The sequence below is a fragment of the Leptinotarsa decemlineata genome, unplaced genomic scaffold (assembly GCF_025532065.1).
Source record: "Leptinotarsa decemlineata unplaced genomic scaffold, Ldec_3_MD MMD2_tig00026316_RagTag_RagTag, whole genome shotgun sequence".
NCBI lineage: Eukaryota > Metazoa > Arthropoda > Insecta > Coleoptera > Chrysomelidae > Leptinotarsa > Leptinotarsa decemlineata.
Window position 1 is genome coordinate 982,039 of NW_027412685.1, and position 23,914 is coordinate 1,005,952.

At 32.7% G+C, this 23,914-nt stretch overlaps 1 protein-coding gene across 10 annotated transcripts in view; it reads right to left on the minus strand.

Annotated features, from left to right (window-relative positions):
• Samuel (SAM-motif ubiquitously expressed punctatedly localized protein) overlaps positions 1–23,914 on the minus strand; it is a 516,854-nt gene that overhangs the window by 109,120 nt on the left and 383,820 nt on the right. For 4 of the 10 annotated variants that reach the window (XM_074181807.1, XM_074181808.1, XM_074181805.1 and 1 more), the window contains one exon: positions 15,234–15,526. The exons of the other annotated variants lie outside the window; for them this stretch is intronic. In XM_074181807.1, coding sequence (XP_074037908.1) covers positions 15,234–15,279 — 46 coding nt within the window. In that variant the 5' untranslated portion in view covers positions 15,280–15,526. The remainder of the gene's footprint in view (positions 1–15,233; positions 15,527–23,914) is intronic. 10 annotated transcript variants of the gene reach the window in all.

Genomic DNA, 23,914 nt, shown 5'->3' on the forward strand with positions numbered 1-23,914 from the left:
AGATAAAAATAAAAGTCGTACCTATAGACAAATACTGTTTTTGAACACTCTTGCTAGAAGAAGCAATTGAATAACAAAATATGAGCTGCTGTTCAATGGACCAATTTTGTGAAAATATTAAAATGAATTACGTTCAGTAATTTGATATGTTTGTTATAAATATATCTATTAACTTGTTCGAAATTATGGTATATCAAAAATTCAAAGACAAATTTGTGCTTAGTGGTTGATATGCCACCTATAATCTACTAGGAATGAAAGACCTGCCCAAAGTGATGGCATTCAATGAATCCAGCATTAATAAGGATTTCTCAACAATGACATATATGTTTTACACCACTTCAGTTTGTATTTCAACAACAGTTTCAGTCATTTAATTCCTGAACCACAAAAACTTGAATCAATTATATGATAATTTCGAGTTTCAAAACATTATGGTTCATCTCATCAATTTGATGTTTCATGATTTTTGATCTGACACTCAATAATATTATTATTGATTTTGGGGAAAAATAATTGGTCCAAAACAATTAAGAGGGTATAAAAATGTTTTCTTGGTCCAGAGAAACGGGTTTGACGACATAAAAGCCTTATAATTGAGTTCATAAAATTCCGTATTAAATAAGTTGTCAAGAATGTCGCTGCATCCTAAAAGTGGACAGTAAGAAAAAAAAAAAAAGGAAACGAAACCCTGCCTCAACTACATAAAATTTCAATTTTACGAGATTATAAACCTGAAATCATGTGATAATTTGAACAATCATAAACATGAACAAACAGGAATGAATTATTTGTTCAATTTTATTGAATAAAATGTACTATCAATATAATAATACTCTTGAAATATATACAAAAGTCGTCAGTCACTTTTAAGATTCAATCTACACTATCACTATAAAATATTACTTTATTTCCAAAGTAGACTTCTAGGATTTTTCGCTACTTATCTTCGATACATATTTTATTTTTACAATTGGGACAACGAAAGAATGCACATGCATTTCAACTGCAACTGCGGCAATCATCTTCAGTGGCATGGTCGAAGTACTCTTCTTGACGTATCAACGATTTCAGTTGATACGTGAAAAAAGACCACGGCATAACTCGGAAACCAACTAAAACAATAACATTTCAATAAAGGATTGCATTTATTTTTGAAATGCACTCATGAGGTGATTATGGGTGATTTTCATACAATTCGTTATCATTTCATCAAATATTCTGTAAAATCAATACACTTTATATTCCGCTTTTCAATTTCTATATGTGACAATTCAAATATTCTGAAGGTGCAAAGCCAATTTCAATTTCAGGTTGAAATTTATATTTACCTTGTGAATAATAATAGCTCATATCAATTGACTAATAGAATACCATCATAACTATCAATACTGAAGAAATCCAAACTCAAGTTTGGTAAAAGAATAATAAATACATTTCGTACAAGGGTTTAAGATTTATCACATATTTTAAACACCCTTTATACAATACGATTACTCATTACGTATTTGATATTGATAAAATGTGCCGAGACATTCACAGTGGAATATCTGAAGAGTTGAGTGCCTTCATAATCATATTTTCAGGAAAATAGTTTCCCTAGTTAAATTATACATTATATCGAACAGGTACTGATAGTCATTTGACACATAAAACTGAGGTGATAATTAGGTTTTTTTGGAAGGTCGGAGGAAAGCTTCTACAAAAAGGATCTCACATCACATCTTATAAATAACACCATAACGATAATGGATCTATTTGAAATAAAGAATAAGATCAAGTTATTTACAGGAGTTTCATAAGGATACTATTGGTCGTGCATATTCGATTTTATTTAGATGTGTATGTCTATGTTTGCATTATTTATTATGTACTCCTGTATTTGCATTCATATTTGACCCGTTCGATTCCTATATAAGCACACCGAATAAGTGTTATTATCATCATTATTATTATCATCATTCCTTTTGGTAACCAATAATGATTTTTTATATATTCCAAACCTATAAAATCTGCGTGTAAAAGAAAATAGTAATTTTCAATAACACTAGTATATTTAAAAAGCAATCGAAGATAAAATCTTGAAATCGTAAGTTATGTGTCCATTTTCGGTAGTCACCTCAATGTCGACGGCAATTGTTATTCTCGTCAACAGCCGCATATGTGCCATCGAATGAACCAAGATCGACCAGACAAGCTGAGTTGGATGGACACTGAAAACAACTAACCAACTTATTGTTGAATGTCAGACAGAAGCTTGTCATTTCCTCTGAACTGGCGAGCAAACTTGGACTTGGACAGCGACGTGCCATCCTTTTATCAACTGAAAAGGACATTGGCAATCAGTGACGTACAAAATATTTTTTCGTCAAGCACTGTGTTGTTAAAAATCAGTTAATTATATAATTAACAATGGGCAGTTAAAATCAACTTTTTCAGATCCATAGTTTCCTTTTGTATTGCACTCACTTGAAATAAGCTATTGTCTAGTGAAATATGTATTAATGAAGAAAAGAGAATTCAAACTTTCTATGTTTCTTCATTATGATTTCCTACCACGTAGTAACGGCTTCATCCATCAATTTATTGAAATACGTATTACAATTTTATAAACTGTTTAGTAACCATTGACCACACTTTATAATAATGATGAATAATAATGATACGTCTTTATTCACCATAAAAGTACAATTGAAACAAGCAAAAAGAGGAAAAAAACAACTTTCAGTATAAAGGTGAATAGGCGGAGTGTCAGCCAAGGCTGTTTTTCAACTCAACTCTTACTATTTTTGTACTTCTTGCTTTTATGTATATTCATTTCTATTTACTATAATCTATTGTTTTCTAATTAGTGATCATCCCAAATATAGGATATTCATGTCAAGAAGAGAGTGACCCAACATAACAACTTAAAAATTCCCAATGAAATGCGTTAAATAGCAATGAAACTAGTAAAATTTCATTTTGTAAGTTGCTCAAATGACAGTAAAATTTCAGAAGTTGCCGGATAGCAAAAAACTCAACTGTCAGTCTTTCTTTTCTTTTCAGAACCAATCATTTCTTTTGATAAGACCTGCGTATATTCAATATGCTCAAAGCATTGTCGAAACAGTCTCAACAAAGTTGTATTAAAACTAAGTGAAGTGATAGTAAGTAAGGCTAAAACCAATAAAACAAATCAACAGTATAAAAAAATTTGAAACTTCGAAACAGTGCACATGTTGGCAACGCCGTAACTTGTCATCTTGTGACGTCATTTTCTTCTTAACGTGATCCCTGATTTAACACATCAGACAGAAAATTATATTTTGCATTCATCTGACCATGATTTAGATAGTTTTTGTCGAACTTCAACCAAAATTGCCGCATGAATGGTCAATGCCTTCAGAGTAACGTACCCTCCATGACTAAGTATTTTGCTGAAGAGCTTACGACCATCTTCAGAAATCTCTAGCACAAATATCTATATTAAACAGACTTCTCAAATTCTAAAGGTTATTAGGTTTTAAGAGTTTGTTGACCGTGATCTGCAGGTTTGTACGTCTGACGTTTCGTCTATTACTGCGGTGGACCAGTATTTGCTGTGAGAACAGCTCGAACATTTCACCCGATACCTCATCGCTTTCAATAATGTCTTACGCAGTAGTAGACGAAACACCAGACAAAAAACCTGGCCAAAAAATCTGAACAATAGTTTTGACATAAAATTCTAAGTTTATTAGAAAGTGGTTGACGATGTTTCAAATTGGTCTTTAAATGTCTGAAATGATGTTAACAAGTTCGAAATCTACGGAAAAACGGATGAAATTAGATTGAATTGAATGATAAAATTCTAAACATAAACGGACCGAAAAATTTGGTTGAGTCAGTTGAAAACAAGAGTAATGTCGAAAAAAATTAAGCAAATGTTAAAATTCAATTATATACGAACAATAAATTGAAAAAAGTTGCAGTTAAATGACCTAATCAAGATGAATCGAGAAAAAAATAACAGAAAATGGATAAGAAAAATTCTAACCAAGTTACTTCACGACGTTTCGATTGTTAGTATTCACAATCATCTTCGGGTGATAAGATGTTTCGTTTGACCTAGATTCCAAGATCGTTTTTAATGAATTTTATGAGCTGACTATGGAGAGAATATTTGCCTCCAGAGCTGTAGCAAATGATAATTACCATATATGATGGAATTGGCCGATACTTGATAACGTATTCAAAAAACACTTCATCATCAAGTAACGGCCGAATCAATCAGAAAACTTTATTGTAAGATTTTTACTAAACAGTTTTAAAAAAAAGTATTTTTCAAATACGCAAGGAAAAACGGAAAATGCCATTTACCAGAGTCTTGATTGATATCTAAACTATCTTTTTATAAATGGCCTATGACCAAATTATCTGTTATGCAAAATAATTGATGATATGTGAATTAAAAAATGATATTTCACTGTGTGATTCAGTACATACAAATCAAATAAATGCTTTCTTTTCCAAATTATATTACAATTGTTATCTTGTGAAGATAGTTCAGACCATCTTGAATGAGATCTATTATGAAAAGTGAGCGAACCATTTCCAGACGCAATCATCTGAGGGATCAACAGAAAATTCAAACCTCATTCATACAAGACGAATGGTGGTAATAATATTCAATGGAACTATTCCAGCATTCCAACCAAAAAATTGGTCACTTGCACATCGCAAGTTGTCATGTGAACAAAAGAGTTATTTGATAACTCCTAGAGTACGCCATTGTGTTACGAACTTCTGGAAAGAAATGGATAACCAATAGACGCGTCTGACATGCCTGAATACTGATTAGAGATTGCTGTTAAATATTCTGGTGGAATCAACAATACCTGTAAGAATTTGTAACCAGTCGTCGTGTCAAAGAGTGTGTTGATAAAAAAGACAAGTATTGTATTCAAGTATGTGACTAAGGGTCAGGAAGTTTCGTGAAAACAAGAAATTCCTTTGAATTTCATGAATACTGCGACTCTTCTGATAGAATAACAATTACTTGGCGTGCATGCAGCTAATTATCTTCTACGTGAACGATTTTTATTATCCCTTGTCATAATGTAGTTGGTTGATAGCCCACAGCAGAATGAGTAGTTTTACACCATACTGAACAACAGAAGAAAACAAAGTATCCAAAAAAGATCCTTTTTGAATGAATGATTTTTTCATCCGTGATTTTCCATTTAACATGAACGTATTGAATTTTTTAGTATGTGAGTAAAAGAAATTACAACTTCAAATTTGAATTTGCAGTTCAATTATTAATCTCCCATTATCAAACATTCATACATTGCAATAATTTAGTAATTGAACCACGGATTCAGTAAAACAGAAAATTTTTGTTTTGTTGACGACGTTCTCGATAATGGCTCTGTTTTGGGTTTGATTGGCTACCCTGATTAAGACAGATCACTGATAAGCTACTTTTTTAATGGAAGATTCCCACATTTTTTATATAAAGATGGAGAAGTAGAAAGCCAAAACCTTTATTTCTCAAACACTTTTTCAATGAAGTTCAAAAAATTCAATGAATCATAGCGACTCAAAGAGAATTCTGGTATAGTAAGGAACGTACCCATATTAGCTAATGCAACGTACCACGTAACATAGTCGACATGTTACGTGTCACGCTACGGTATATTACGGTTCACTCCGGAAGCATTTTGAGTTTTGACCGTATCAATTATGCCGTAACGTAACCAAAAGAGGTTACGAAATAACGATACATGAAACAGATGAAGATACGCGATACCTATAAACTTGTCCCAACTTTACGTCGTGCGTAACGCAACAAAATTCAAACAAACTTTTGTATCGTTGTCTCATGATGCTGTGGAGGTTTTTATACAAATTTTCAAAGATTATTGTGACGTAAAATAGGTTTTTATCAAAGTCATGGAGAATAGATGACAAGCCATTATTTGAAATGGAGACATACACTACTCAAAGATGGTTTTATAGTTGAACCTTTTGGTCAGTATCTGAGTTCTTTCTGTCAACATTATAAATCATTTCAATAGCTATAGTGATTGTGGAACTGAAGGCAAATCTTTGACCATATTTCATCGTGTGCTAATTGCATAATTATTCATATTTACTTTGCTCCCAATATTTTTAAATATAATTGAGTTACCGACCTGATGAAAACAAGAATTATCGTTGAAACATTCGTCCAAAGAAACCAGCGGGAGATTTTACTTCAGTTCTAAATACCTATTCTTCATTATTTATTTACAATGTATCCTAATTATGCGGTATTCTCTTTTGCAAATTTGCTCCTTATCGTTTGACTCCAATTAAAATTTATGATCCGTTCCCCAAATAAAGATGTTTTATGGGTTATATTTCATCTGGAACATTTGGAACACCTATTGACCGGTGAAGTTCTTATGAAAGGCTTATATCATCTATGACGAAGTGAGCTAGCTATAAAATGTGGGGAATATAAATGATAGGAACTGTCAGTTTATTGCTCTATAATTTACTGACGACTACAAATAAAAAATTATAGTTCAGATACATACCAATCAATCGCTTATGAATATAGGATGTATTCTGCGAAGTCTTTGAATCAAAGCTATGAATTTATTAGTAATTTTTGTTCTTCCCTTAAGGTTAGAGATCTAGAAAAGTGTTTGTGCAAAAACTGTCAATATATTTTTTATTATTCAAGTTTTACCGGAATACGTCATTAATTTTCATCACAGAAAGGTTTAATGGAAAAACTTTGATATATTTCTTTTATGACCTCTATATCTGCAACGAATGTTTAAAAAATCGCAAGTGAACTCGATGTTAATTCAAAAATGTTGCTTCAACAAGTTGTCACTTCATTTAGATTGTGAATTATAGAGAACAATTTAGTGAGAGATATTAATGGAAATTAAAATATTTTTCTGTTGTTATCATCAAAACAACTTCATTACTTATCTGATGATTGGGAAAAGTGCTAGTGTTACCCATCTTCACACTTGGCTGCACCGCGTTGATAAGGCCAATAGCCAGAAGACGTGTCCGCTGTTTGCCCACTAATTGTTTCATTCTTGATTTGTATATCATACATACTCGATAAAATCTTCTTTGTATATATATATATATATATATATATATATATATATATATATATATATATATATATATATATATATACAGTGGAGTCCCGATAATCCGAACTTCGGTAATCCGAAAGTCCGCTTAATCCGAAAGAAAAGTAGAAGAAATGTATTGCAATATATACATACTAAGGATTACAGTATGTACAAAGATAAGTGTAATTAACAGAACAGAACAATTTGAGCGTATTTTGCGTATTTTGAGCGTATTTTGAACTGTGATACAGTAATATAGAAAACAACATTTATTACTGTATGAGGAACATTTCTCACTCGTCACGCACTTCATAAACATAATGTGTAAGTTTTAGACGGATAAAACAAAATAAACTGTGCTTATGACTATTGTATATCCCATTTTGTATAAATATACATTGTATTTCATTATAACATTAATTTTGGTCATGATTTCGCTTAATCCGAAATATTCGTTAATCCGAAATGGGTCCGGTCCCGATCGTTTCGGACTATCGGGACTCCACTGTATATATATATATATATATATATATATATATAAATCAAAAATGAAACAATTTGTGGACACAACACTCAAAAAAGGGGGACAAGTGTAAAGATGGGAAACACTTGTTTGCCGAAATCAGGAAACAACACAAACGTGCGTTTGTGTTGTTTCCACAAACGCACGTTTGTGTTGTTTCCTGATTTCGGCAAACAAGTGTGGAAACAACACAAACGCACGTTTGTGTTGTTTCCTGATTTCGGCAAACAAGTGTTTCCCATCTTTACACTTGGCTGCACCGCGCTGATGAGGCCAATAGCCGGAAACACGTGCCCCCCTTTTTTGAGTGTTGTGTCTACAAATTGTTTAATTTTTGATTTATATCATGCACACTCGATAAAATCTCTATTTATATATATATATATATATATATATATATATATATATATATATATATATATATAAATATATATATATATATATATATATATATACATATATATAAATATATATATATATATATATTTATAATAATATATATATATATATATATATATATATATATATACATATATATAAATATATATATATATATATATATATATATATATATATATATATATATATATATATATATATATAGAAACAGAAGTTAATATCGGACATAGCACTCATGAAAGTGGCAAACCATAGACACGTGTTTCGGGCTTTTGGCCCATCATCAGTATGGTGCAGCCAAGTGGGCCAAAAGCCCGAAACACGTGTCTATGGTTTGCCACTTTCATGAGTGCTATGTCCGATATTAACTTCTGTTTCTATATCAAGACACTCAATAACTTTCATATTTATTTATATATATATATATATATATATATATATATATATATATATATATATATATATATTCCAATATGAGTCACACATAAGCAAATAAAAAAATTATGTTCAAATCTCGTAATACAGTGCATTTCTTTAATGTCCACCCTTTTATTTTTTGAACGAGTCAACTCAAAAAATTGAAATTTGGGATAATGAAATTATTGCATGAATTTTTGCAAATATGTCAAAAACTTTTATTGTAAAACAACGATAAAAATAAAAACTACAATAAATATTAATTGGCGCTCCGGGGCGACTTCATTGATTCCAGTGGCGCATTTGCTCTTTCAGCAATGCATGAATACATTATTTTGAAGTAAAATTTACAGAAGAAACTTTCAAGATGGCGACTGGGCGCCATCTGGAAAAAAAATTAAATGGAAAGGGGGAGTCTTGTGACACATCTTTCTGAAGCTCCTGACAAATGCTTCACAACCTACTTCACCTACTACAAAATGGCGGAACTTTTAATAATTGCCTCAATACATTGACATTTAACTACATAATATGAGGTAATAAGTTTGAGGTCAGTTCAGAAGATGCTCGAAATGGTTGCCTTGAACTTCTTGACATATGAACAGCCTATCCGATATTTCACTCCGAACATTTTTGAACACAGTAACGTCAATATCTCTACAAATATTTATTATTCTCTGTCGTATATCCAATATTGAAGTGGAGATAGGTAGGAGGCCTTGCAATGGTTTCCGTCATGATTTCGCAGAATTCTGTTCTTCTATCAGAGTCATCTTCAGTTAATTGGTGTACCATTTTAATTTTGTATGGATGATACCCATTCCTCTTCAAAAATCTCCACACAGTTGATGGAGACACCTCACAAACATTCGCGACGGAATAAGTAGACTGTTCAGGATTTTTTACCATCTCACCAATTATTTGCACTTGCTGTTCTTCCGGAATGGACGGATGACCTGGGGGCGTTTTGTTATGTACACTACCGGTAGTTTAAATTTGGATACAAGTTCCCTGCCATATTTTCTACAGATAAGATGATTTGGAAAACGTTTTTTTGAAAATCCTTTTGGTCTCGTGAAAGTTACGCGTCGCACCGTAAATAAAATTCGCATCAATTTTTTCTTCCAATGTACGAAAATTGACCATTTTAGAGATTGTTGACGTGGTACCTTTCTACTAGTGAAACCGAAAATTAAATGAGAATATTCTAACTGAACAATGACATTTTTTGTCGTTTTTATAAACAAACAATAACTTAACGAAACTCATCGGTTTGTTGTAATTGCCATATGGCAGATAAAAAGGAATATTTCTAGAAATATTGATATTAATGTGTTTGTCTTCAGGAAATTATCAAATGTTCCGCCATTTTGTAGTAAGTGAAGATATTGACTTCATATTCTTGAGTTATGAAGTATTCGTCAGGAGCTTCAAAATGATGTGTCACAAGATCCTTCTTTTCATTTAATTTTTTTTCTCTGATGGCGCCCAATCGCCATCTTGAAAGTTTCATCTGTCAATTTCACTTCAAAATAAAGTATTTATGTATTAATTTTATTATCCCAAATTTAAATTTTTTTTGTAGACCCGTTCAAAAAATAAAAGTGGGGTACATTAAAGAAATGCACTGTATAACAAGAATTTCATATATTCGAAAAATACATTCAAAAGTAGCTTCGTTGACAGTGACACTCACAGTTAGAATTTGATAATCTTACTATAAGATTATTGTTTCAATTACATTTCTGAAATCCTGAAAAAGATTAGAATTCTTTCTGACAAATTTTCTCACCCAGTTTATTACCGGAACAGATAAAAAAATGATAGATAATAGGTAGAATGATAATTTTTTCATTGCAAAGAATGCCAAGAACACTCACAATCAATAATAATTTTGATGACTTCTATACTTCTAAGAAACTGAAAATTTAATGAAAAATGATCATATAACATGTTCTATAGAAATTTTGTTTTATTTATTTAAACAATCAAGCAATATATTCAGTTCCTCAACTGCTGACGTTTTCCTTTGTATCTCAATAATATTTATTTTGTCATAAATTTTCGAAACAATGGGTAGTTACAGCGGTCATTATAGTGCTCTTCGAAATCTTTGTTGAAGAATTATGAACAATAAACTGATGAGATGGGATAATAAGTAATAAAAATGCAAACAAAACGATTGCATAAATACATTGACTCAACTTCAATCTCTTATTAATTTTTATTTATATTTTCAAGTCATTTTTGAAACTATAATTCTCAATATCAACAATTTTGTTCTGTAAAAATCGTTATTCATATTCATCGTTCATATTTGACAAAAATACATTTAGTTGTCTTGATTTCAAAAAGTGCAATACAATTTATTTATTGAAAAACTCTTTCTAACATCATATCTGGATAATCAAAAACATTCCATGACATTTTCAATCTCTGAATAGTGGTTGAACTGAAATATTATCTTTGTAAATATTAGAAGATATGTATCAAGATTAAAAAATAAACTCTCAAATATTGAGGTGTCATTTTCAGTAATAATGAAAGTGAAACTTGTAATGTATATCAGGTGGCATATACATTCAAAATTATTTCACATTTTTGTAAACCCTTGGTTCAGTTTATTGCTCACAACTAGACAACAACAATTCTGTAGTGAAGGGGTTATATTTTTAGGAGTGATTAAATTTTTTTTGTGAGTTTCAAATTGATTACTTCCTTCCTTTCTTTGGAAGATTCTCTCATCCCTTTTTTGTATCAGATGGAGTAGTAGAAAGCCAAAAACTTTCTTTCCCAAAAATTCCTCTTGGCTGGGATTAAATCAAATAGGTGAATGAATGTCATTACGATGTCATCGATGACATAAGCAGATCAAGCTTATTCCGTGACATTCAAAATCGTAATTCATGAATGAAGTGTGTGTATTTTCTATTATGTTATCCAATTTGGTACTGAAGAGCCTTAGGGCAAGTGTCTTAAGGCGAAACATCGGTGTATACCAGTGAGGGTGACAGTGTTCTATGTGAGTACAATTTATCACCATTCATTCAAAGTAGAACTCTTGTGAATGATATCTGATTCTTATTCCACAACAAATGTTTGAAATACAAACTGAGTAGAGAAAAGTATCTTCTGTATAATTCAGTGTACATGTAGAAGTATTTGTTTCGAAAGAATTATTTTCTTTCGTGTAATTCAATGTTTATATGAAAGTAGCTGTTTCAGGAGGACTTTCTTTCAGTTTGTATCTGAAAGTTACTTCTTTGCATGATCTACACATTCATGTATGAGTTTCAAATTGATTACTTCCTTCCTTTCTTTGGAAGATTCTCTCATCCCTTTTTTTGTATCAGATGGAGTAGTAGAAAGACAAAAACTTTCCCAAAAATTCTGTAGTCTCTGACATCGCTGCTCAAACTGCCACAAATCATAACAAAAAAGTGATAATTTTTCTCAAATTCCCAGAGAAGCATGATTGTTACAGGTTTGGACTTGTAAATTTTTAAAAAAGGTAATTATAGGTTTGAAATCTATGGAAGAACAAATAAAACAAAAATACAAAAATGATTAAAATATCAAAATAAGTTGAATCCGGACCAAAATATTTGAATGACGTAGTTGAAACAAAAATAATCGTAATGAAGAAAAAATGATAAAATAAATAAAAAAATAATATAAAATGAAAACAATATAAGAACGCTGAATTATGATATAAAAAAAACCAATTGTTGTGATCTGAAATGGAAACGAATTTATACGGGTTAAACAATTTTGTCCATTTTATGCTATTAATGAAAATTAAATAAAAAATAAAACTAAAATTCATCATCAAAATCGGATTAATCTGAAGAGGAAGTGAACTTTTTTTCGAACTGAGATAAGATGCCCCACTTTTATTATTTGAGGGATAAGTGAAACTACTTTGTGTAATCATAATGCAAACATGCAGTAACAAATCCGTAAATCTCAAATGAATTATTTTTCAGAACATTCCAGATGCTTTTTAGTCTCTCTATCTGTTAATTCAATGAATTGACACTTTTGGCCACCGAAAATGGAGTGTCTGAAAGTAGTTAATCATATTCTGCTATGATTTTGCGGATTAGGCAAATACGACCCTGTATACATGTGGATTATTACGTATTTACATGATTATTCTAGATACTACCAGAGGAAATGTACGAATTGAATTCTATGCGGTTTCATTGGTTAAATATTGAGACAACATAAAATGAGTTTTTCTGAAAACTAACGAAGTCTCATCTTGCAATATGTAATTACTGGCACGAAGTATTATAGTCCATGTTTCGACATAATCAATTAATTGATGAGTGTGTGTTACTCATTTATACATGAATGCAAAATGGGGCAAATGATACTTATGGAGGGATTATAATATTTTACCTTTCCCTTTCATTTATTTATATTTTCATATTTTATTTTTTACTCTTTTTGTTGTATAAACTTGAGCCTGAAAATAATAAAAAAATATTATTGTTTTGTTACTTATTATGACACACTACTGAATATTTCAGTTTATTTTTTAAATTTTGCAAATTACTTTTTATTCAATTGTTTGCACCGAATATTTTGGTAATGGTTTACAGTGTTTGAAATTAAATTCACTGTTTTTTTGTCACGCATTTCACGCAATCTGCTCGTGATGGTCTGCATCACGAGCAAAAAACTCTGGAATTATATAGTCTTGAATAACTCTCAAATAGTTTCGATCCCAACCTCGACCAGATTTTTCTTGAGAGAATTTTTCTATAGTCCGTTCATAATTTGTCGATAGCACAAAATGAGGGCCCAAGTCATAAAACGGTCGTAAAACTCGTAAAATCATAGGCGGAGGTTCCTGAGGTGTTTATTCATTAAATATAAAGCTTCAGTTTATATTCGAAACTTGCCTTGAAAGGGTGAAGTTGTTACGAACGAAAATAATTTTTGGTTCAGTACATTTTTTAATCGCATTTAATTTACGGCTCGTTGGTGTTTCGGCGTCTACGGCAGTAATTAACGTCTCTAATATTTATTTTGCGAATTTTGTGCAGTGCGTGAGTAACTTTTTTTCATATTCCTACAAACATATACGTACCTTTCGTTCCTGCTTGCAGTGAGCTATCAACAAATTATGAACGGACTATAGTTGAAGTTGGGATGATTCTGCAACGTTACATGGCTGACGAGCTGCGAATAGTCATAATGCTCCCTAGGTGGTTAGGGGAGTTATTAACATTGCCTACCCAGGACACGAGGCTAATGATTTGTTCTTGTTTCGTCAATTCGTGATTCGTCACCTGCCCCAAAATTTCTTGTTTCGTCACCTGTACCTTTTTGACCTTTTCGAAGGTAATAATTTATTCCGCATTCGTCAACTGGGACTACTAGGGCCATAAAAGTTCGTAAACCTAAATTCTTTTTAATGCTCATTTACAATAATATTATATTAATCAATAATCTACACTAATATTATAAAGAGGAAAGATTTGATTTTTTGTTTGAATTGAATAGGCTCCGAAACTACTGGACCGATTTGAAAAATTCTTTTACCATTGGAATCCTACATTATCCCTGATTTAATTTTAAGGCAGTACGAAGTTTACTGGGTCAGATAGTGTTATTATAAAAAAGGTATTTTTTTAAGAAACCGTTTGGCAACCTCCCTTCATACTTTATCCAGGCTTAGGACTGGCAAAGCAAAAAGTGAAAAATTGAAATATATTAAAAAATAAAAACCTGTTTCAACTTCATTTTTTGCAACATCTGGTGCACATATGGAATGTTCTTTACTTTTCAACACTGTTGTAATTGTTTTATCGGTTGTCACACTTCCAATACATTTTTGATTCACACAAGTCCAAAAGATGTCACTATTTTGATAAATCTTCCTTTGGTGAAATTTATAACCTAAGTAGAGCACCACCGGCTTTCCTCTTTTTGATTCAACAACTTGCATTTCAATATTTACCGTAATGTTGCTTTGTACAAACTAAACTTTAAATTTAGTAAAACCTCAGTTAGCCATCGAATCTCTAATCTAATCTGGCTTAAGCTTAGGTAACCCGGATATTTTAATTTCAAGTCTTGTATCAGGTAAACAGGATTAATGCAAACTTTCCCAATTTCTAGACTTTATTTGGAATCGAATTGTTTAAACCGTATTCATTTATTTTTAAAATAAAAATAAAAAATGCATAATAGAAGCCTCTTAATCACTAGCGCAGGTGCAAAGATGAGGTGACGAAACAAGAACACCTTAAGCAGGTATATTTTGCAGTTGACGAATTGGGTCATAATAGGTAAAATATCCCTAGGTGATGAAACAAGAAACTACCAGGCTAATGACCAATGTAGTGGATGCCGATGACATCAAGAAAAAGAAACTCTCAAATAATTACTTCATACAAGCAGTCTTACTTCATGATGAAACTGGTGACTGACAAAGTGCAATCACTTCAAAAACAAATTTATCCATGGTTGCCAGATTTCACAAATATTTTTCACTTCTGAATATAAGAAATATATTCCGACATTACAACCCTCTCAACTTTCGAATTGCTGTTTGTTACAATTGACAGATATTCTTCGAATGGTAAGCGTCACTAAAAATATTTCTGTGAAGGATCAACTTATATCCAAGATCCAAAAACTTTTTTCAATATTTAGACAAATACTTTAATCTGGAGAAGTTCAATTCAAAGTTTTGAAACCCTTATTTTCTGAAAGTGATTGTGACATAAGCTGTGCAACCTCTTTGAAATGAAATAAAATAAAAATCGTACCTGAATAACACCATGCAGGCCAAACAACGGGGCTCTCTGTATCCATTTCTTAATTGTTTCCAGGAATCCTAATCCTCTTCGATCTCTCTACTAGCACATAGTTCTTTCAATATTTAACACATCACTAAGCCCGTAAAGTCGAGGATATGGTCAGTCAACCTCAGACAATAACTCTTAGGCAAACGAAGGACAAAAGTTCAGTTTGTTCTGTGTCAGATTGAAGCTGCCACTCACGGAAATAGTCGTTCGTATTTATATTTTTATCACTTCCTAATTCCACTGTCATTCGTCAACTGAAAGAGAATGTTTCGGGTTTACTTGGATTTGGTTCCTTGAAAAATTTGGGCCAAATGGAATGGAATTGTTTTCACTGTTTCTCTATTCGTTTTTGATTACAACAATATATGTTTTGCCCTTTTGTTACCTTTGGATTCAGATAAAGTTCATTTAGAAATATAACTATTTTGTTTATTTTGATGACAACATGATGCCATTATCGACTACGAGGGAACAAAATTCTCACAATCGATCTCATCATATAGAGATGATAAACAGTCTTTGACAGAAAAAAAATGAATGAACATCAGCTTGTAGAGTATATGGTTTGAGGGAATCCAAAAATTTTTAATTAGACATCCTCCATACAGTCCTGATCTAGAGCCGTGTGATTACAATTTTTGTATGCATTTGGGGGCGCATCTGGCGGAGCAGCATCACACAGATGCTGCAGACATAATTCTGCTCTGTCACGATGATAGTTCGTATAAATTCATATTCTTGATCACATTCCAGTCATAAAAATATAAATTGAAAAGGGAATATGTTCACGAAATGCTCTCAGGTCAAGTCAAGATTTATTCATTATTTTTGATACATGAATGTATTTTATGACACGTCACATTTTAAAAAAGATTCTTGATATAATATCACTTTTATCATTTACAATATAAATCACACAAAAATATTATTTTCATACTCTTTCAGGAAGTATAAACAATTAGTTACCAGAAAGTCTTTGACTTTTCTCCTAAATTGAAGAGAATTTGTTTCACTGATGGTGATAAGTTAAAATATTTTGTATCTTTGTACCCCTGGTAGAAGTCGTTTCTCCGTCTCGTTTGATGGGAGTGAATTTCCTCATTTCGTGTTAGTAAATGGGAATTTGTATGCACGTAGTTTAATATTTTGTAGAGATAAATACATGGTAATGTGAAGTTTTTATTGTCTTGGAATGTTTTCTTACAAGATTCTCTGTATTTGAGAGCAAGAATTACTCTAATGAAAAGTTTTTGTATTATGAACATTTGATTTATTTCTGATGAGTGTCATCAAATGGTAAAATTCATACCAAGATTAGAAAACACTAGGCCACTAGGTATATATCCAAAAGAATGTTTGAAAAAATTGATATCATTGTTAGGAAACCAAAGAAGAGCAGAGAAGTGTACAAATATTCGATGTGATAATCATTTATTGATTATACTTCACTGACTAGCACTGAAATTGTTTTGGTGTAGTATAATATTCAAAAACCAATAAATGGAAAAGCCAAAATGTACATCAGTGTAATCAAAAACGATTACACCTTGTCAAAACTAGGAAGAGACTCGAGAATTATATCTCTCTCTTTCTCTCTCACACACATTCTCCTAACGAACGCGCATCCTAATGAATGTCTTAAGCCAAGACTTTGAAGTCGTTTCTTAGATTTGACAGCTGTACATGTGAACTTGAAATGATTTCATTTTAATTCAGACCGAATTTTTCATGGAACCAAATTTAAGTAAACAAAAAACCATTAGGAAAATAAAGCGTTCAGGTTTAGGATTCGCAATGGATGCTCTTTGATGAGTAGACTGAATGTTCGATACTAAAAAGGTTCTGAACATTTTCTCATTTTCATGATGATCTTTTGATGATTTTCACAAGGGATTCCAACACTGAAAACTATTGCCATTATAAAACGTGTCAGTATGAGTTTTTGTAACGGATTGTTTGGGACCTTATTTAATGTAGTAATAAATATAACTGGAGTTTATGCCCAACACAAAACCGTTATTTTTAACACTTCGACACGTGTTTTGATCACCAAACTGTTTAATCTTCCTGTTGAAGATGATCACTTGGTGATTAAAACACGTGTCGAGGTGTTAAAAATAACGGTTGTGTGTTGGAATAGAACTCCATTACTCTTGATAAATTCCATTGGGAAGACCACCTTTTGCATCTCATTTTCAAAGTCATGCGGCCTCCATTTCATGCATATATAATGTCTCATTCATCGAAACACAGAAACAACTTAATTCATAGTAGTTGTTTACAGCTGATTCTCGGCCTCCCCCCACCACTATGACGTATTAATTGCTTTTTTTATTGGTTGTTGTTTGGTGAAGTTTTTTTGTTGTGCAGTGAAGTCAAGGCGTTGTGACCTTGAAGTGTCTGGTGCATGGATCGTTCAGATTTTTTTTTCATATGAGATTTTGTGTGTTTATGTGTGTGTGTGTGTGTGTGTGTGTAGGAGAATGCACGGTACAGGGTTTCATCATGTGCTTGTTTGTCTATGTACAAACATACGTCTGCATACTTCGAAGATCCTCCAAGTAATAAATGCTCCATCGGTGTTAGGGCACCAAGTTAGTAGTGGAGTGACGTCACAGCAATAACCGTTCAACGGCTAGAGAGCGACATGTTCACTCCACGACGTGTGGCAGAGTAATGCGTATTCATCGGTCTGCCCTCACCTCTCCCGAAGCGATGAAGGTTCGCTCTAGCCCCGCTATCGATGGTGACACAACGGCAGCCGAGGACCGTTTGCCTAGCGTCTACCCTCTCCGAGACCGCAACGACCACTGCTTGCTCGTACCGGCAACTGTTATCGCATCAAGTTGGGAGATGGGCTTGGCTGTGACGTCAGGCATCTCTAGTGGATAGCAACTAGCAATGTGAATCTTTCACGGTTTCATGGTGGGGGTGACTCACACTGTTTAATATAAAAGAAATGCCTGGCACACTATGAAATCAGTAGACGAATATATCTGCAGCAGTTAGCAATTGGTAGAGTGTTATTCAGTTCGTAATAGAAGGAAGACGGTGAGTGTATTTGTCTGTTGGAAATTGTTTATATTTTCGTATATATTTTCATCATGTCCGTTTCAAAAGTAGACTTGAATAAAATTAATAATTTGATTGTACAGGAGGTTGAAATAGTAGAGCAAAAGGCCTTATCATCATTGCCAATTGATGAAGTGTTCATAATTAAAAATATGTCAACTTATTCTACACGATTTGGTAAATCAATTTTATTAACTTTGCAAGATGTGAGCAATGATAAATTATTTAAAACATGGCTACCAAAACGTATTTCGTTGCAATTCAGTGATGACGATATATCTTGTATCAACTCATCAGGTGGTAAATATACGATGATGTATTTAGGACAGAGCCAACAAAGTTTTGCTGGCATGAAAACGCGATCTCTAGTCAAATTCAATATAATTGAATAATAATAGTAATAATTTATAGTGAATTTCTTTAGGTCATAGCTTACGAAGTTTTTTTTGTGTGAAAACGCTAACTCTAGTCAAATTCAATATGATTGAATAATAATAGTAATTATAATGAATTTCTTATTGTTTTATAATATTCATATATTAGATGATAATAATTATATGGAAATATAAACATTACTAACTTAGTTGAATACACTCACTTTGTAACTACAAGTAAAATGGGAATGTGAGTATTATATCACTGAAAAATTGGAGGTTGCTTATTGTTTTTTTTTATTCAATTTCAGTTCCACCATTTAAAGATGTGGATGCAGTACGCAAGTCAAGATTGGGTCGATGTTGTAGATCTCAAATCATCGGTTCAACATTTGTCGTCTAAATTGAAGGTGTTGGGTGATGGAGCCGAACATGCAAGCAATTATGATATGAGTGTATGCTATGATGAAAAACAAATCGAATTATGCCTTCGTGATGCTGAGAACTATTGGAGTGGTGCAGAAGTTTGTAACAAATTTTTGGATAATGAATTGGAATTGTGGCAACTTTGTGATGTTATGATTGAACTGAACCTAAGAAGATTCCTGTATAGCCTCCAACCATACTTGCCAGAATGGATTATTCATCACTTTGAATTGAATGATGAAAATCGAGAGGAAATTGAAGATGGTCGCGAAAATGATGATTATGAGGAAGAAGTTATTTTAGATAGTCTGTATGTTCCTGTAAATCATAAATAATGTCAAATAAAAAACTTTGTATTATTTTCATGTTTTATTTATTTAAATCTCATGAAATACAATAGAAAATGATTACAAAACAATAAATATGATATAAAATACAATACATGATATAAGTCAGTTACAAATAAAAAAAAAAGATCATGAAACAGTACATGATAGAGTGAAAAAAAAAGTGTCAATATCTGCTATGAACTGAACCATCCAATGCATTGTATGTTAAAACTGTATCATGCAAAATTAATGCATATACTTTAGTGTTGTCTGGAAACTTGGTCTTCCTCGTCTCAAACTCAATCTTTATATCAATAGTTGATGATTTTGTTGCATTCGGTTGATGAGAACAATCGATGACGAATAGTGGATTCTCTCTAAATTGTCCAATGTCCATCAGAGGTTCACTCATATCTTTATCATAATAACTTCGCTGGAAACTCTCAAAAGCATAATAAGCAGGAGCATCAAGTTTTTTATCGAAATTCAAATTCCAACGCTCATATGGATAAACTTCAGAATTCAAGTATACTCGAATACTATTGATATCAGCAGTTGTGAATTTTGTAATATCCTGTGTTCTATCTTCAGATGTGGTAGTACTTTGGAATGCGATGATGACAAAACGAGGAGTTTCCAATGCGTTAGTTGTTTTGATGGCCCATATGTCTGAAGAAGTCCCACGTAATGATGGTAGTTCATAGAGGTCCCACATACGATACGCCAACTTGATTTTGGCATTCAGACCGCTTTTGTTTATTCTACTCAAAAGTTTGAGCTTGTGTTTATCATCTGGTACAATATGTCTTATTTTCCATTCGATTTTATTTATTTCCAAATCAGCATCAACCTCACCTATATATGAGTTTTTGAATGATCGAGCGATAATCAAAATCAATTCCTGTTTGGCATTCAAGATACTTTTGTTGTAATCTTCAGCAAAACCCATCAAATATTTCAGTGGTAGTTTTCCACTAAAAACATGACTGTTTGTATCCAAGATATCTTGCTTCAATTGTGAAAGTCCCCAACCAGATGTCAATAATGTGTTAGCATGAGATTGTCCAAATGATATCATGGTTTTCATTGTAGATGTTATCCCAGGTTTTCTAACAACAGCCACTTGTTCACCACCCATTTCATAACGAATTTCGTCAAAGAGAAATGCAATTGCATTATTCGAGAGATAGCATGTTTTCGCTACATCTTTGGGGGTGAATTTACCTTCTATGTAAATGAAGCTCTCGGCAATATCTAGTATAACATCTTGATTATTGATTGCAATTCTGATTTCATCCGAATTCCTGAATAGCGGTGATCCATAGGGCTTATATGTGTGCTCATGTAAACTTATGAGAGAATGATCGAGCACTGGTTCATTGAATATATTCAACTTTTCATTGTTTGTTTCGAGCACCATTGTTATTTTCTCACTTTCAATCCAATCGATTTCAAAAATTTAAGATCACTCACAGACAGAGCGTTATGTGCTAACTGTTTAGCATACACTTGTGGAATGAGCTTCTTTTTATGCACACCTTTCTTTTTGATAGTGCAACTCGTTTGGGATTGTTCAATGCGATTTTGTCTATTATAAATGAAACCCATAACAACAGTTATTCGATTTTCTTCAATTCCAAAATAATGAAAATCTCTTCTTCACTTCCAAAATCGATAAGGTTATTTTTTTCATCCAAAATACGCACTGTAATGTTGTGAATCAATTGACGACCTTCTGGACTGACAGGCATATATATAATACTGTGTGGTTCTTTAGTAAGATTGTAGCCAGGTTCAACATCAATATCGAATGAGAAAAGAATGTGGGATTCTTCACCATTTATATATGAACCAGATATTATATTGCAATCTAAGCGGATAAGTCTCACAGTTGTAATGTTTATTGGTAATGATGATTCATGTATCTGATTTGGTGGAAATATTTCATGAGCGAACCCCATCATTTCTGCTATTGAATTTGGATGTGTCAGATCAATTTCATATTTGGATCGCATTTCACATTTGAATGTATTATTATTGGCGTGTAGATAGAAAATATCATCTGCAACGACATCATTTGGTTTTTTATCATGAAACAATCTGAACATGATATGTTTCTGTATGACGGCATTGATCTCTTCTATTTCATAAGCACCACATGGAATTTCAATTGTCAACTTTTGGGGTATCGATGAGTTGTCATTACTGATTCTAAAACTAACTAAGTTATTAGCTTCAGTTATATTATTGATTGTATTGCATCCATAGAATCCCAAAAGTCCTAATCCATAACGACTGTTCCTATCCAATTCAATTGGTGGAAAAAAATCCGCACTCAAGACACTTGTCCCGACAGCTTGTAGCTCGAACTTTCGTGACATGACTGATGAATATTTTGAAACACATTTCAATTTATTATTGTACACAGCAACAGCACATTTGAGACAATTTACACTTTTTGGAAGGTGTTGTATTGTAATAAGTATCATTTTTATTGATACCAATATTCACATCCTCTATATTACAAATACAACACATAGATTTCCGAGGTATAGGACCGTCATTAACATCCGATTCTGAATTTTGATCGTGGTGGTGGTGCTCATAACAATATCTATGTTTCATTATATCGATGTCATCTTGCAGATGCTTAGGCAACTTTTCCCAAACATATGCAATCTCATGTGCAACACATGCAAGTATCACTTCCTTAGGCATATTTGCAAGCATCACTTTATCCATTTTTTTCAAGGTACCATATTTTGAAAACATTCTAAGTGAAAACCCCATTCCCTTGATAGCCTCCCGATCCAGTTTTGGTGTTGAATCCATTTTTATTTGGAAAATTATTTAGAGAGAAACTGCAAGCACAAGTGACCACAGAGAACTGTATTAAATTTCTGTTGTCGATCATAGTTATATTTGATTTTTACATTCGAACATTTTCGAAAGAATCGAGTCAATTCCAATGGTGGGGGTAGATCTCCAAAACTATCGAAATATGTGACTTCTTTCCCACATTTTTTATATGCCACCCAATGTGTTCCTGGTCCACTTATTCCATCTAAATTAACAATAGCTGTCTCGTTTTGTTTTGGACCTGAAGATGGTAATCTATCACGCATAAAAACACCACGAAAATGTGGAATTTTCATTTTTTGTGCATAATAACTGAGATCGAGATCAGTAAGAGGCCTCTGAGGTAGGGGTTCAATTAGTTTTTTGTTTTGTTTGTGGCTTTGTATGGTTTTAAATATAGTCCTAAACCTTTACGGTATGGTTTGAGATATATTCCACTTCCGCGTTTGCCTAATGCTACAGCCTCCATGGTTTTATTGTGACGATTGGCTTCCATTAAAGCCGCTCTGCTGGCTTTTGCCGAATTCACGGCCTTGGTAATACCAGCAGCGGCTCCCGCCAAACTTCCTAGTGCGGATAGTCCAGCAAAAATTGGTATCAATGGTAAAAGTCCACCGATCTTGGGAACAGGAATTATGCGTGGTGTGCGGATTTTCTTCTTTCCACCGGCAGCTTTAAGGTATTTACGTGCCGCCTGCAATGCCACAGTGATAGCTTTTTTGCTATTATTCGTCACAAATTGATTCCCACCAGCTTTCTTCAATACATTTCGCACTTTATGGACTATCCCAGCACCAAATGCAACTTTTTTAATTTTATTTTTCTTCGTTTGTTTCCTCTTACATTTTTTCTTATTGGTACTACAACCCATGCCCATATGTCTTTTCGCTTTCATAATGTTGGTGACAAGTAATGCAGCTGCTCTTTCCCCAATACTCGCGTCCTTCGATTTAACCCTATCCCAAGCGCTGTATTCAAGTTCTTTGTCGGCTAAATGTCTTGCTGCAAGATCGGATGGATGCTTAGAATATTGAATATCGTGTTTTTTGCATTCAATATCTAATTTATTGATTCCAGGGTCGTTACGAGCTAAACGTTGTTTCAATTTTGTACCCGGTCCACAGTATTGATAACCTCCGGGTAGATGTAATTCGAAAGGAAGTTTGTTTATTAAATCATTAACAAAACCACAACCTCTTTTAATTTTACGATCACTTTCAATACGTCCGTATCGTTTGATGGTACACATTGAAATGAATAAGCTAATAACATTTATATAGTCTCCAACCACGGCACGATGCGCATTGTAAAACAGAAAGAAAAGTTTGCTGTAGATAATCTAGATGAGAAATTTGGGTGTGGATTGAATGGAAAAAAGGTATTCAGACATGGTCCACTACTTCCATCATCAGTTCGAGGACTCATTATAGGACCTTCAAATTGTGGAAAGACGAATGCAATGATATCACTATTAACACATCCACAAGGACTGAGATTTAGAAATGTGTATCTCTATTCGAAATCACTCAATCAACCTAAATATCAGTACTTGCGAAGTGTTTTGGAACCTATAAAAGGATTA